This window comes from Peromyscus californicus, unplaced genomic scaffold, assembly GCF_007827085.1.
Source record: "Peromyscus californicus insignis strain IS unplaced genomic scaffold, ASM782708v3 Scaffold_17__1_contigs__length_78620276, whole genome shotgun sequence".
NCBI lineage: Eukaryota > Metazoa > Chordata > Mammalia > Rodentia > Cricetidae > Peromyscus > Peromyscus californicus.
In genome coordinates this window covers 12,123,245-12,140,144 of record NW_026294469.1, presented here as the reverse complement: position 1 = coordinate 12,140,144, position 16,900 = coordinate 12,123,245, and the positions used below count along the sequence as shown (strand labels likewise).

Sequence of the window (16,900 nt, the reverse complement as noted above, 5' to 3'; positions counted from 1 at the left end):
TGGGCAGTATAGGGACTTGTCCTAGTATCATAAAAATGAAGCTTTAAACTCCATTTCCTTGATTACCACTGAGGTTGAATATTTATACAACCTCTCTAGAATTCACATTTTATTAATTATTCATGAACATTTCCCAGAAACAAATGAAGAAGTCAAGTTTTCAGGAACCAAAGATTATTTCCTCAAAACCCACAGTTGTGCACATCTGGAATCTGTATAGAAAACTCATTTTGTTTATATTTATGTTCCAGGTTTTTTTCACTTATCAAATTATTTGCAAGTTAATATGGCTTCAGTTTAACTGACATTTAGTGGACACTCAAATACATTTGGTGCATTGGTATAGCAGCAACAATTCCAGATATGAGAATTAATGTCAATACCCAGGGAACAGGTCAGATAAGATAACCATGTGTTCCGGCCTCTGTGTGTGTGTGTGTGTGTATGTGTGTGTATGTACCATGTGTTTTTATGTGGTAAGTAGGTTTAAGCAAGCACTATAAACCTAGAGGCCAATAAACAGATGGATACTAAGTCATTTCAAGGTATTTGGATTCAGTTGAGAATAAAAATAGACCAAAGAAGCTATATACTGTGTTCTGGTTAGTTTTTTACAGCTCTGACACAAACCTAGACTTATCTAGGAAGAGGGAATCATAACTGAGGAATTGCCTACATGAGGGCATGTGGGCACATCTGTTGGACATTTTCATGGTTGCTGGTTGACAAGGGGATCGGTTCATCCCACTGTGGGTAGTGTCACCCCTGATCTTGGAGTCCTGGGAGACATAATAAATGTAGCTGAACATGAGCCTGGAAGCAAGGAAGGAAGCAAATTTCTTCCATGGTCCCCACCTCGGCTCTGCTTAAGTTCCTGTCCTGACTTCCATAAATGATTATCTGTAGTCTGGATATGTAAGCCAACTACACCCTTTCCTCTCCAAGTTGCTTTTGGTCATGGTATTTATCACACTAATATAAAACAAACTTGACAGAAGTTGGTGCCAGAAGTGGGCTATGGCTCTGATGGACCTAACTAGGTTGTTTTTCAGTAATATTGTGGAAAGATTTTAGAGCTTTGAGATGAATTGTGAAACAAATAAACCTTTTTTCCCTAAACTTGTTTTTGATCATGATGTTTCATCACAAACTCAAAAACCTAACCAGAGCATTCTCAGAACCCTATTCAAAGATTTCATAGCAGTGATCACTGCACAATTTAAGGTTTGCAAAAGAAAAAAAAAACCTTTTTGCTAGTACTATCAGATTAAAAATTAAATGTACAGAGTGAAAAAGAACAATGAAAGATTGGAAGCCAGCAATATGCTTGATGAGAATTAGATATGGAAAGGTACAAGGGTCATTATCTAACAATTACTTTGACTCATGTTCTAAAACAATGGAAATAAGTTTATCAAAATCATTGATAGATGTTAAATGTGGAAGTACTTTGAACTCTCAAACAAACATCTTCATATCTATGATTTCATCTCTTTTAAGATTCTGAATTTTCAGGATATGGAATTTTGTGGGATAAATTAAGGTTTTGATCACAGATAATATACATTTTCCCCAAAATATGATAAGCAAGAATCATCAAATTAAATTATTTTTAGCATCCTTTAACTGCGTACATCTTGGTTAATCAGGACTGCCTTCCCAGTCCTGGGATTAAAGGTGTGCACCACCACACCCAGCTCTAAGCTTTCATTTAGTTGCTTTCCAAAAGTTGGAAACTTAGCTGGATGGGATCTTGCCCTGAGGTCACTACTCCCTTTATTCCGTTTCTTAATCAGTTCATCTCCTTGAACACAGAATTTAGCTCCATTCCACTTCCTGGTGCTCTTTATCTCCTTAAATTGTACATTTTGTAATTTACTCTTCTCAGCTTACCCCTTTTCATATTAAATCTTCATTAGAGTTAGTACCACATGACAGAGTCTGTACTAGGCTGTTTTGAGATTGCCTCTGCCAATGGAATTAATCCAAAACTCTTCACTTCAGCCTCAGGCAGACTCTTTGGACAAGAGCAAAAGGCAGCTACTTTCTTCACCAAAATATCACAAGAAAGATCTCTAGGCACCATATTAATGTTCTTTTTCTCTGTAACCTATTGAGCCAGGCCCCCACAGTTCATCAGATCACACTCATCACCACTGTTTTCCATGCTCCTACAAGTATGGTCCATTAAGCAGTGCTTAAAGCATTCCATTGTTTTCTTAAGTCAAAGTACCAAAGTTCATATTACTCCAAATAAAAACATGGTCTGGCCTATCCACAACGATATCCTAATCTCTGGTACCAACTTCTGCCTTTGTCAGGGTTTCTATTGCTGTGAGAAGACACCATGACCACAGCAACTCTTATTAAAGAAAACATTTAATTAAGGTGGTGGGTTAGAGTTCAGAAGTTGAGTCCATTATTATTATGGCAGGCAGACATAGTGCTGGAGTCCTACATCCTAGAGGCAACAGGAAGTTGACTGAAACACTGGGTAGTATCCTGAGCATAGGAGACCTCAAAGCCAACCCCCAAAGTGACACATTACCTCCAACAAGGCCATACCAACTCCAACAAAGACACATCTCCTAATAGTACCACTCAGTATGAGATTATGGGAGCCAATTTCATTCAAACTACAAGTAGCATGACTATGATAAATCTTAGTTTGTAAGGTGAGTTGTTATTGGTAATGTCAGGCTGGTTAGTCGGAATGTAGATTCAGAATCAAACCCACACTTACTCTTTCACATGACTCCTGTCTGATGTGGCCCTTCGGTGTAGCAGAGAATGGAAGTCTTCCTAGCAGCTTTCTAATGAGAAAAGTAAATCCTTACCCCTTCCTATCATTACAAACAAAAATCTATTTTGAAAATCAGTGTTTTTCTTAAATAGGAAATTAGCACAAAATGAAGAAAATTTTGTCAATTAAATCACTGCATTTACTGAATGAAAGGGTAAGCCATAACAAAATGAAAGATATGTATAGTGTCTTATTTATCTGCAAATATAAAGTGGTGAAGAAAATCAGATAGATAATAAAACTATGAAAACCAGTGTGTAGTTACAACATATATTATAGCATGAAATTATTTCACGTTATATATCAAAATCAACGAGGAGAGACTTCAGTTGCAGGTAACAGATGAACCTCATAATCATAATGCTTGACCCTTGATAGAGTCAGGATTACATATCTTATGAAGCATCGATGCCCAGGCAAGCACACCAGCAGCTCCCCCTGGCCATGGTGCATGTTTTTTTGTCAGAATGAGGAAAGTTCCTGGATGTTCACTTTGAAATCAGAGGGAGCTGGGATTCCTTTGTAATGGTTCTACTGTGATAAAACGTTAAATATCACTTTCAATTCAGTCAAACAATAACGCATATAACCACTTGTTCTTTCTTGTGAATTCACATTATGTGCAGGCTACAAGTTGCTACATGAACAAGGAAACTTCATGCCTCCCATGAAGCCACAGGGGGAAAAAAAATTATTACAGAGTCCAATACTTTCTCTACTGGCTCATAGCCATAGAACAAATGCAAGGTGTTGCTCGTGGCAGCTGCAAAGATGCAGCTCATGTTAGGCATTAGTGGTGATGATTCCATGTGAGTTTGTGAAATTAATTTTTAGTTAGCATAGAAGGTAATGGGTTTCACAATAGCATCTTCATTCCTGTGTAGCATTATTGGTTCTAATTTGGCCCCTCCCTGGCTGCCCTCTACTGTCCGACACCCTCCTCTCCCTTGTCCCCCTTCCTCCTTAGACATAGTCCTCCATCCTGCCTTTTCCTCAAGTCACACACATCCCACTGCTCTCTCTTTGCCCCATTCCTTCCCACTTAGAATCTTTTCCTTCTCTCTCGTGCTCGCCTCATTAGCTTCAGTGTCAAGCACACCTACAGACCCAAGGTTCCTTTTAAAATTTATTTGCATATTTTCTGATCATGGTCCACTGTCTACGGAGAGGCTGAACTTGTGGTTAATTATTTTCCATTTAGAAATAATGCAGCCTTAGTGAGCTTTTCGCATGTACAATTTAAAACAGAAAAATAAAACACACGGCTTTGCTAGAGCTTTGTAACTGCTTTGGAAAAGGCATTAGCAGCTATTAATATCATACGTCTTTCCAATTTTAGAACAGTAATGACCAACTTGGTGTCTGATTCATTGTGAACATCCCTTGTTTGTTTGTTTTATAAGAGAGAATCTCTCTGTGTAGCCCCAGCTGTCCTAGAACTCTCTGTGTAGACCAGGCTGGCCTGGAACACAGAGATCTACCTGCCTCTGGCTCCAGAGTTCTGGGATTAAAGGAGTGTGCCACCACGGTGGGCTTGAGAACATACATTAAGTATGGGTTGAATAATATTCGAAGAGGAAAAATTTCAATTTCATTATATTATATATGTGACATGCTGTGAGATAAATTTTAAGATAGAAAGACCAGTGACTTCATTATTTAATGATTTTTCTGAGATGCAGCATATTTCTCCAAAGAGAATTTTTATAGCTTTACAATTATGATGCCATGAATTTTCTAAAGGAATAGACTCCTGATTGAGACCTCACGTGATCCCCGTAAAGGAAAATGTTTAAAAATGGGCTTATGCAATTATAAAACACATCAGAAAATATTCACCATGAATAACAGTTGATAACTGTATATATAAAACCCACAGTGAGTTGAAATAATAGAATGATTATATTTAAATATATATTTGAATGTATAGTCTAATAATCCTATTGTTTTAGAGCTTAGGTAATGGGAATGTTAGGTACATCTCAAGTGAGTTTAAAATGGTTACAGGAACAGAATTAAGTAAAAGAACAATTCAGACAAATTATTTGCTAAATAATCCTCAAAAATGTATGAAGAGGAAGCTGGACTCATGGCTGCTTGAGATTTGGGTAAAAACAGCAGATTCAATAATCATGATGCCTCAGAACCTAAGACAGAATCCAGAATGCAGTGCAGAGGGGCAACGACAAAACATAGAAGAACCAGGAAAGAGTTGCAGAAAACAGGAAAGAGAAAAAGAGTGTGTGTGTGGTGGGGAGGGAGGGAGCATTCATAGATAACAGGAGACAGTTGAACATTTCCAAAGCTTAAATCTTCAAATTTATGAATCACAATGGATCTCGTGCAAGGTATGCTCAGAAATAAAACTTTTTTATTTATACTGTAGCCTATTCATATTGGAATGGCTATGACAAACTTCATGTTTATTCTACAGTAATAGTATCTGTAAACAGCTTTCCTTTCTACAGTTCAGGCACAAAGAGTAATTCCTACTCAAAATCAATGGTTGCATCTGTCCTCAACCTCAATACATTCCTCCATGTTCAGAACATACTTGAAGTTTCTGAGACAAAGTCTCACTATCAAAGACTGTCCACAATCCTATGATCCTGCCCCAGCCTCCAATGTGCTGGAATTAAAAGTATGTGCTAAGAAATATTTTTTAAATACCTGTTTCATATTTTCCTTACTTATTTTACTTTTTGGGCATTTTTCTATGTGTGTGTTTGTGTATTTAACAGGCTTTCTTTTGGGCCACAAACCAGCTCCCAAATCATGACACAGAGATTTATTATTAGTTATGAATGCTCAGCCTTATCTTATGCTTGTTTCTTGCTAGCTCTTATAACTTAACCTGTTTGTCCTCATCTATGTTTTGCCTCAGGGCTTTTTAACCTTTCTTTCCTTCTGGATGTCTTGTTCCATGTCTGACTGGCTGGCAGCTGCCTGGCTGGCTGGCCCCAGGCATCTCCCTCTCTTTCTCCCTTGTTCTCTTCCCTTCTCTCCTTCTCTTTTCTCTCTACTTATTCTCTCTTCCCAACAGCCCTGACTATCCCTCTACTGCTTAGCTATTGGTTGCTCATCTTTTTATTAGACCAATCAGGTACCTTAGGCAGGCAAGGTGAAACAGCACCACATTTTTACATAATTAAACAAAGGCAGCATAAAGAAAAGCAACACACCTCTATGTGATTAAACAAAGGCAGCATAAACAAATGTAACACACCTTTACATAGTTAAGGTAATATTCCATGACATTTGTGTATTTTCCTGTCCACATGGATACTCAGATGTATGTGGGAGCCAGAGACCAACCTCAGGTGTCATTCCTTTGGGCACCATCCGCCTTTATTTGGGACATAATCTCTCAATGGCCTTGAGTTACCAATTCAGCTAATCTGGCTGGCCAGTGAACCCCAGGGATCCACCTGTCTGTGCCTCCCAGTGCTATGTAGGTTCTGGACATCAAACCCATATCCTCGTGCTTGCTCAGCAAGTACTTTACTGAGACATCTTCCCCAGCCCTTGCAACTATTTGTTAAATAAACACAGCTGTCTCCATTTGCTCTTCTGTTTTCTTATTGCCATATGTTTATCCTCATCTCTTTCTTATTTACACTGTGAAATTTCTCTACTTAGCCCCACCTGATTCAATCTACCATTCCTGGAATCTCCATTGACTGTGCTCTTCTGAGTCACAACAAAGATACCTAAGATGGTATCAGGGACAACATTAATGTAGCAACTGACATAGAAGACAGCTAGGTTGAGTTTTGGCTTCAATATCTGTTTTCATAAGTGCCTTCCCCCCTATAGGCAATAGCTAGTCAGTGAGTTGGTCTTTTCCCAGCAAGCACAGTTCATTGGTACCTTATTATGCAATGAAATCTTCAATATTTACTCTCTGATGGAATAATTCATGCAGTTTTTATGGTTGTCTCCTACTCCTGTTTTGATTTTTTTGGTGCCATTTTTTTTTTCTGATTTGTGAGCCATACTCTGTCTTTGGCACAACTTGAATGAATTGCTTATTCTTATTTACTCATGTTTATTCTTGTGGGAACAAGAGGCCAGAAAATGAGTCAGTGTAGCTCATCACCAGTTATCTGCATTGTTTTCCCACCTATCAGTGGACCATATTTGTTCACACTTCCCTGCTGGGGGATGTCTTTCTGTATGCTGTGAATATATGTTGTTCCCATCTGTTAATAAATAAGCTGCTTTGGCCTAAGGCAGCTTAGAGGTAGGAGGGAAATCCAAGGAGAGATACAGGAAAGAGAAAAGCAGAGTGAGGGAGACGCCAGTCGTCATAGAAGGAGCAGCAAGATGCCAGCAGACTGGTAAAGCTACCGGACATGTGGCAAAACATAGATTAATAGAAATGAGTTAATTTAAGATATAAGAGCTAGCTAGCAAAAGGCCTTCCATAGGCCATACTGTTTGTAAATAATATTAAGCCTCTGAGTGATTATTTTATAAGTGGTTGCAGGACCTTGGGGCTGGGCAGAACCAGAGAAACTTTCCAGCAACACTTCCCTGTGTCTGGGTGGTTGCTTCTTTGAGCAAAGGTTCTTGAATCATGTTCCACATCTGGGTCTCATCAGTGCCACCTGGAGGCTAATTCAGGTCTATCCTACACCTCCTGACTCAAGCAGAGCCCAGCAGTCTGTAACTGAGTAAGCTCATTATATGATAGGAAAGACTTCGCTAATTAATTTGGGTTCGCTTCCTCATCACACATTAATATCATCACCCAAGGTGTTTGAAAATGGCCATGCTGGAGCATTATTTCAAATCAACTATAGCAAAATTTTCTAAAACACAGAGCAATGTTAAATGATTCTCATGGGTTTGTCATGCTCCACTGAGGTCGAGAACCACTTCCTTCAACAATGTGGTTATGCGATTCTCAGCTGGCATGATGTTGTATCCTTCCCAAGAGACATCTAGATGCCTACAGATTCCTGGTTGCCAAGCTGAGATGCTGCTGCAGGGAATATGAGATGCTGATCAGCATCATTCAACACACAGGACACTCTTAGTCCGCAACAAACTTCTCATCTGGTGCAAAACGCCAGTAGTGTTGGGGTCTGGAAGCTGATGGCTTCAGTTTAAGTTTTCACTCCTCCATTTAAAATGTTCTCTGCTAAAAACACCATTGTGTGAATCATAAAGGTGATAGGCTAGAGTGCAGCAAGGATTTTATGTTCAGGCTATGATGCGTAGACTTCAGTAGACCTGAAAAGGTGTGCACAGGTGCTGTTGAAGGCCAAGGCTTTCGTGCAGACTCTCATGCTTCTGACATTGGGTACAGCCTATCAATTAGGACTAACCAACAAGAATGCAAACAAATGTCTTAAGATACAGGTTTATATTCAGATTAAAATTAATTGCTTGGTCTTTTCATAACTTTGGCAATAAAGTGTAATTTTCTCATCATTATTGAATATAATAATGACATTATTCTAAGTATATATTCTCTTAGAAAAACCATATTAATTTTTGCTTCTTTTTTATAGTATAAAGAAAAAAGCAGACTATGAGGTTGAAATCCAGTCATTGCTAGAACTGACGATAAAGAATAACAATTACCTCAGACAGCTCTACAAGCAGGCTTATCAAATTGGAGGTGTTTACTACATAGCAAGACATAAAACAGAGGACATAGAGAACCAAATAGCGGAAGTGAGAAGAAAATTCAAGGTCAGGTAACCTTGTCATTTCTAAACTGTGCAAAAGGAAGTGATCAACCTGAATTTTCCTGACTTGATCTTTCTTGGTAGTTAGCTTTTAGTTTCAGGGTTAATAATAATCCTCCAAGCCTAATACAGCATGTAAAAACTGTATTAGAAACAAATGCTCACGTGCCTTGATTCACGCCTATTTGAGCAATAACCAATTAGTCAACACCTCCTGCCATTTGTTCCAGTGCCAGTACTGGTTTTCTTACCTGGAGAACAGGAGGCTTCCATCCATCACATGCTTGTCTTTTTGTTGACTGATAAAGAACATTTGTACTACATCCTGAGTGTGGTAGTAGTGCTTGGACCTGAGTCCTTATTCCTGCTGAGAAGCTCTCTGTCACTGAACTATGTTCCACATCACATTTTTCTCATAGCCATATTTTAATATTTGTTCCCATGTACTGAAGTTAACCCAGAATCTCTGTTATCCAGAAGATAATTACAGCCATGTCCCTTCTGGGTTATTCCTGGAAAAATGGCCTAGCTGTAGAGGTGGAATTTCTGAATAACACTCTCATAAGTTAATGTATTAGCAAAATGCCATGTACATTTTAGGCAGTTAATCTTCAATAATCAAAGATATAAAACAACTTCCAAAAATTTCCAAATGTATCAGATGATCTGTCCCACTTTTTCCAAAATTTCAGTGTAGTCGGTGTTTCTTGTCAGACTTTCTTTGGACTGCCAGTCCCCAAATAATGACATGGAGACTTATTAATTATGAAATCTTGGCCTTTAGCTAAGGCTTGTTCCCTGCTGACTCTTATAACTTAAATTAACCTGTTTCTATTCATCTACATTCTACCACATGCCTTTCACCTCTCTTTCATTCTGTATGTTCAACTCTCAAGGTGTCTTGCTGGTGCCTCTAACACATGCCTAGATTTTAGCCCTCGGAGTACCTCTCTCTGCCCAGAAGTCCTGCCTATTCTCTCCTGCCTAGCTATTGACCATTCAGTTCTTTATTAAACCAATCAGGATAAAATAATGACACATTTTCCCACAGTCTGATCAAATATCCTACAACACTTCAGTATCAGTAACTGACCTATTCAGGAAAGAAGTGCTTTCCAAGAGTGTAGGGTAAGATTCAAAAGCCATGCATCATAGAACAGTGGGAAATGCATCTTCAGTCATGATAGTGAGAAATGGATGAACATTAACATCCAAACTTGTCTCAAGAATGTGACATTGCACCAAAAAATTTTAAAAGCTGTCACCTGATGTTAAATTCTTCCCAACCTTTCAGTTGAATGCTCTGAGCAAGCTGCAAGATCCTGGTATTATTATTCTGGCCTTAATGCAATTCTGGTGGAACACTGGGTAGATCAAGTCTCTAGCTCTGGATTAGATTAATAGTGAATTAAGTGGGAATTCACTAGAAAGGAAGGAATGGGGTGGAAGGAAGACTGTATTAGCAAGGCTACTTTCTGTTGGGCTTGTGGTAGTTCCGCTTGTCAATATTATAGGATTTACAGTCACCAGGAAAACACATCTCTGGGCATATCTGTGAAGGATGCTTTAGATTAGATTGATTGAGGCCTGAACACATTCCATGGTCTAAGGTTCAGGATTGCAGGAAAGGGAGAGAGGGGATTGAGCACTTATTCATTGCTTTCTGTTTCCCGTTGATCCTGTCACCATGACATCCTGTCGTGGTGGACTCTTCTGTCCATAGGTTACTTTTGCAAGATGCGCTCTCATAACCACAAAACAATTAGTGAATGAAAGCTATTTATTTATGGTGACTTAATTGCTTTAATATACACAACACTGTATAATTGTTATGGACACATTCGTTTGGGGGATAATTGTGGAATACAGGGAAGAAAACATCTGATTCAGGGCTTGTACTTACTGAAACACCACACCTACACTTTCGACAACAAGGTTTCTAACCCAAGCTCAAAATTTAAAAATAAACAAATGAGGGGGACAGTTTTAGTAATAGAAAAAATTATTGATCCTTAGAATATTCTAGGTCACATTAATCCAATACTTAGCTTTGTCTTTAGAGAACCATAGTTTCCCTTAAATAATTTTTCAACTATTTTTAACTCGTCTCAAACTCTTTGCTAGAGAGAATCCTTGGCCCTCTCTTCCATGGCTGCAGCAGACTCCTGCATCCGGCTTTGTTTTCCCCAGTTTTCAGTAGCTTGCAGACTTGGCTTTGGCTGAAGTCTCACCACAGTAAACGGAGAAAATTCTAGAAAAATATACTCAGGTTCTAGTATATTTAGAAAATATACTCATGCCTTGAGTGGCATGGTGAGGCCTCATGCCACCTGCTCTATTGTTCGACCTTCTGTGCCAATCACCCCTCTGTGTGAGGCACCCGCTTTCTGAACTTTCCCCTATCATTAGTCATTCAGCAGCCATCTTGGCTTACCAAATCGACTGTTATAATACTGCAGTACTCTTATTAAATATTAGTTTTCCACATGTGTAAAATTTGGATGGTAAGATCCTTTTTCTGTAAAATTATTGTGAGAAGAAAGAGATGTCTTCCATTGTTTACCTGAAGTACTAGGCTTTCAACAGACCGTTATTGTCTACAGTGTGTTGTTTACACTCTACACGCTTAGTCCCATTTGTAAGCAGACCCAAGAACTAAATGTCCACATCGGTAAAGATGATTTTTTTTCAGCCTGAAAAGCAGAAAAGGTGGCCCCATACTATAAAATGTTCTATATGTGTCTCCCTATTTGTCTTTAGAATGTTCCATCTACTGGATGGAATTAGGCTCCAAATTAGATGTTCTGCATACAGTATTACTATCTACACAGGCGTTCAGTGTAGGTATTACTGTATTCGGCTGAAATCTGACAACCTGAGACTAATGAAGGTTAAGGATATTCTCAATATCATATTTAGGTAGAGCCAGATTGGGCCATCACCAGACTTTATGTTGAGGTCATGCCTGCCATGAAGCATTCTGACTCAGTGCGGCCAGAGGCAGTTCTGTTTTATCCGATTATTTCAGACCAGTTTTTTTTTTTTTTTCATCAATCACAAATTGATTTCAAACCTTATATGTGTTCTCCGACTTTCTTCTTAGCTCCTGTCCATCACTATTAGATAAATGGAGGCTGGTTGCCCATTCTGCTTGGGTTTCCAGACACACAGCACACCCGTCAGCATATCAGCCTACGCTTTTCAGGGGTCTTTATTCTGGAACGGTAGTCTCTAGCCCTATCACAGCTCTCTGCTGCCACCTTCTGGTTTCTAACTGCTAAAACCAGACAGCAAACAGGTCCGGGTGAACCCAGGCCAGAATCCCAGAAACTGCTGTCTCTTTTCAAATCCAAGGCTCCTCACCTGTTCTTTGAAGTGACCTTTGGATCTCTTTATTCCTTTTCTCCAAAATCAGAACTGAATAGCTGCGACAGAGACCCTATGGCCTGCACAGCTTAAAATATTCACCCCTCACCCTTTATCAGAAGTTTCTCTGACCCCTTCTCTGAAGAACTCGGTGATTGCAAAAATAGGGACAAAAAAACGCTGCCTTAAGCAGTGTGTTTTCACCCTGAAGTGGGATGAGCGCAGAGGAGGCGGCTGTCCCACTATGGAGAATTTACTGCACCCGTGAACGTGTCTCTGTGGAGGGCACGGCATCTGCTAATTGCTGGCCAAACCCAAAGGCAGTTAAATGTGGATTATGGGCAAAGAACCTCAAGGGCCCCTGGCTTTTTGCAGGAAGAAGGATAAAAATCGCCACCCAACCTCCTGTAAAAAGGAGGGTGTGGAGCCCTGGCTGAGACCTTATGTGTCCCTCCACTGCCCTCTGCTGATAAAGTTTAGCTTTCCCCCAAAGCTGCCAAAGAACAGGAGGCCCAGCAACACGTCTTACATCAGAGCTGAAAACAGTGAAGGGCAGCCACAGAGAAGAGGTCAACACGCACGTGTTTGGGTTCATTTGGTTGGTGTGTGATGAGCGCTGCAAAGTGCACTTGTCTAGGAAAACCTTAAGTCTACCCCAGTCTTGGTCTTCACCATTAAAAAGAGGTGGGTGGGTGTGCTGAGACAAATGGTTAAGGGTATTTGTTGATTTTCCAGAGGATCAGAGTTCGGTTCCCAGCACCCGCACCGGGGGCTTGCAAGTACCTCTAACTCCAGTTCCAGAACACCCGATGCCCTCACCATCCTCTGAACTCTCCACGCACTGAAAACACAAGTGTAGACACACACTCAGACAAATACAAGTAAGGGTCTTTCATCCCTTGAACACTTAAAGGTCACAGACCAGGTTCTTGACAGAATTTCTCTCGATATAAATGTATTTATTTTGTTCATCCCCAGTTCAATTCAGGTGAGATGCCCTGGAGAGGAATGTGACATCGTCATAACACTGTGTAGAAGCACATCAAAATTACATGGCATACATTATTTTTTCTCATCGCTAGTGGCATTAAGTTGGATCATTTTGTTCCAGTTTCAGCCAATATGTCCATGCAGGCTCATCCCCTTGTACATAGTCCGTTATCAACTGCATATTTTGAGATGGTGTGCAATACCTTTCCAGCACATGTTTGCTCAAAGGTCTTAGCATCTGTTAGAGGTTCAGAGTTGAACACTCTATTACCATAGTTTTTGGGGCTCTCATTTGCTTTCCAGTGACCTTACGATTTGAAGAATGTAGGGACTGAGTCGGTGGTGGCTTACAGGCACCTTCTGGGAGAAGGCAGGCTTCCTTTGACCCCCCACTCCTTTCTCCATGAAGTGATGCTGCAGCCCCAAGGCTAGTGTGTCTCTCTGTCTTGCCACTATATCCCTGCTTCCCCATATCTAGGGGAAAAAAAATATCTTGCCGGCCCGGTTCCTCCACCAATGCTCAAGTTGCTGATTACAAATGAAAGTCTATGCGATTGTGACATTTTAATGGACCCCTAGAATCTGGTGATCTAAGAAATTCTAAAACTATGCTTTTTAGTTTGAAAGAATCCAAAACAGCTTGCTTCCCCAACATCGACAACAAAAGTAATGTGTTTGTTGCTCACAAACTCATTTGTTTTTGTAAATTATTCTTTGGAGAGTACTGTTGCAGGCACAGTCCCTGGAAGGTCCCTGTGGTAAAGACTTGGTCCCAGAATGGCATCTATGGGGTGGTAGGGACATTAAGTGCAGGATTGTTGGAGGTTTTTACTCTTTTAGGGGCCTGCCACCCAGCACCCCAATGAATCACACACAGAAGCTTATTCTTCTTATGAATGCCTGGCCTTAGCTTGGCTTAGTTTCTTGCCAGCTTTTCTTAACTTAAATGATCTCATCTGTCTTTTTGCCTCTGGGCTTTTCCCATTCTCTAATTTCTGTAAATCTTATTCTTACTCCGTGGCTTGCTGTGAAGTGGGGTGGCTGGCCCCTGGAGTCCTCCTCCTTCTCTGGCTCCTTCTTCCTTCACTCCTCCATCTCTTTTCTTCCCTCCCAGATTTCTCCTTCTATATATTCTCTCAGCTTGCCAGCCCCACCTATTTCTCTCTCCTGCCTCACTATTGGCCATTCAGTTCTTTATTAAACCATCAGGTGTTTTACACAGGCACAGTAACACAGCTTCACAGAGTTAAGCAAATGCAACATAAACAAAAGTAACACACCTTCAAATAATATTCTTTTGCACAGGACATAGTAGATCTTCGTGTCATTTGAAGGTGTACCCTCCAAGGAGACTGTGGGATCCTGGTGTCTCTGCCCGCCCTTCATTTGCTTCCTGGCTATAAAGTGTGTACTTTGGTTAAACCCAAGCTCCTGCCATAAAGTTCCTACTTGCCCCTGGCCTAAAAGCAAGGGGCTAGGGTGCAATGATAATTGAGTAGAGCTCTGAGATTATGAGCAGAACTGGCCTTCTCCTCCCTATAATTGACTATCTCAAGCTTTTGTTAAGACAGAAGACTGACTAGCCATAGCTGTGCCACTAAGGGGCTATGAAGAGAAGTGTATACACACACACACACACACACACACACACACACACACACAAGATAAATGCATGAACACACATACAGCTTACACACACACAAGAACCTCCATCTGTGATGTACCACTGCAGTGGGCCTCCAGCATCTCCTTACTCTACACCAGTGGTTCTCAACCTGTGGGTCATGACCCCTCTGATAGTTGAAAGATCCTTTCACAGGGATCACGTATCAGATCTCCTATGTATCAGATATTTACATTATAATTCATAACAGTAGCAAAATTACAGTTTTGAAGTAGCAATGGAAATTTTACGGTTGGGGGTCACTACAACATGAGGAACTGTATTAAAGGGTCACAGCATCAGGAAGGTTGAAAATCACTGCTCTACACAATTCCAATATGCACAAGTTTTGGTGGACTTCCAGCCACACAATTAAGCCAGGACATTATGCATAAAACACATGTAAAGTAGTAGGATTCAGCCCATTCTCTAAAATGGTACCCAATAAATGTTAAAACAGCAAAGCATTTCACAACTACTGTAGCTCTTTGCCATCCCCCAGCTCCTGCCTTTGAGCCTGTCTAGCAATGGTGCAATCAGAGTTTGAGTAAGCCGGACCTTGTGTTAACTCACCCTCTTAGTAACTTGTACTCATTTCCTTCTGGTTTTGTTCTCAGCAGCTGCATGATTCATGGTGCATAATTATAGGAGCACCTCTGCAGAGCTCATAACTTTGGGGCATATTGTGTTTCATAGCCCACTATGGGCTTGTTAGCAAACTGACACCTTTTCACACCAAGTCTCAGTTCCAGCGCTCAACAATCTCTGACATAGGCTCCTGCACCACATCATTCCAAGACAGATCTTCTTCACTGGAGCTATGCTTTGTTATTCTTCCTGTTCTGGCCAGTGTGACAGTTTTGTTGTCAACTTGACATGGTCTAGAATCACCCAGAGTCTCAGTCAGGGATTGGTCGTCTCCATCAGGTTGACCTCTGAGCCTGTCTGTGCAAGAATATCGTGATTAAATTAAAAGAGGTGAGAGGCCTTGCCCACTGTTGGTATCATTCCTTTGGCAAGGGTCCTGAGCTGTGTTCATGTGAGAAAGAGCTGTGCTCTAGTGTGATATGTTAATTCATTGTTCTCTGTGCTTGACTGTCAATGTGGTGTGACCAGCTGATGGAGTCCCTGCTGTCTTGACTGCCCACCAGTGATGAACTGTGATCTTGAATTGTGAAACGAATAAACCCCTGGTCCTTTAATACACATTTGTCCTTTATCACAGCAACAGGAAATGAAACAAAGGCAATGATGTTGTGTTAGTTTGTGTTTGCAGTCAAAGCCATTGTGCTTTGAAGGACTTTGTAATTTGCCATGAGCGCAAGTTAACAAGCCACAAATACTAGAAAGTTCTCTGAGAACATTAATGATATGGAACCTGGATTCAAATAATGTGGACCCTGGCTCCAGCTCTACCTAGCTGTAATGGGATTGCTCTGCTGCTTAGGTAAAGGGTCTTAATTCTCATTGTTGTCCGGGTAGAGGAAGGGTTGGAAGATGAGCCTGCGAACTTGCTTCTCTTTATTGCCTCTGTAGACCTGGAGTTGTAGCTATGGGGTGATTTCTGTTTGCAAACCTGTGTATCTTTTTCGAATCTGGAGCACAGCATGAAAGTAGATATCCCTCAGATATAGGACTCCAGTATAATCACAAGGCAGAGGACATAGACAGTGACTTCCAATGCTGGGTTGTGTCATTTTAAAGCCACACTGAAAAATTAAGACCATTATCCAGGGAACAAAGGAAAACTGCTTCCTTTTTCTTTTGACTACTGTCTTTCAAGGAATGATTTTTTTTTTTGAATAATAAAGAAATTTCTCTAGTCAAGTGGAGGCTTTAATCGCACTGTGCAAGCATCACACTTGATTATATCTATTTTGTTTTCAACGTTCAAAGTGTTTATTCTGGAAAGAAATATTAAAATGAATCCATTTTTCTGGGGGGGATGAGGAGGAATGAGCCAAGGACAGTCTAGATTTTTCTCTGATTATTTATTTTTTTAAGTTCACGACTATAAGATATAACCTAGATGAAACCAAATCCTGCTGTTTCCAGGTATAGCATGTATATGTTTTACTTCAAATAATATCAAGGCCTTAAAAATAATTATAATGTGCAAATCATAGTGACTATTTTGCTCTTTATTCTGATACAAGTAAACTGTATCTTTTCTTAGTAACTGCTGTTAAAACTTCCTCCTACATATTCTATAAATCCAGTCTCCATTTGACAACTTTCTGACACGCAGGCTAGAGAGGATTTCCTGAGGAAGCTCACACGAGGTGAAATGGCTGCGGGGTTAGCGATTCAGGTAATACTAATTTGGCTTCTGCATTTCGTTCTTTTAACTTGCTTTTTACTTAGCATTTTAAATTTGCT

At 40.2% G+C, this 16,900-nt stretch overlaps 1 protein-coding gene across 1 annotated transcript in view; it reads left to right on the top strand.

Moving 5' to 3' along the window:
- Ccdc178 (coiled-coil domain containing 178) overlaps window positions 1-16,900 on the top strand; it is a 309,743-nt gene that overhangs the window by 84,339 nt on the left and 208,504 nt on the right. The window contains exons 13-14 of the mRNA XM_052742751.1: window positions 8,323-8,506; window positions 16,770-16,832. Of these exons, the coding sequence (XP_052598711.1) occupies window positions 8,323-8,506; window positions 16,770-16,832 (247 nt within the window). The remainder of the gene's footprint in view (window positions 1-8,322; window positions 8,507-16,769; window positions 16,833-16,900) is intronic.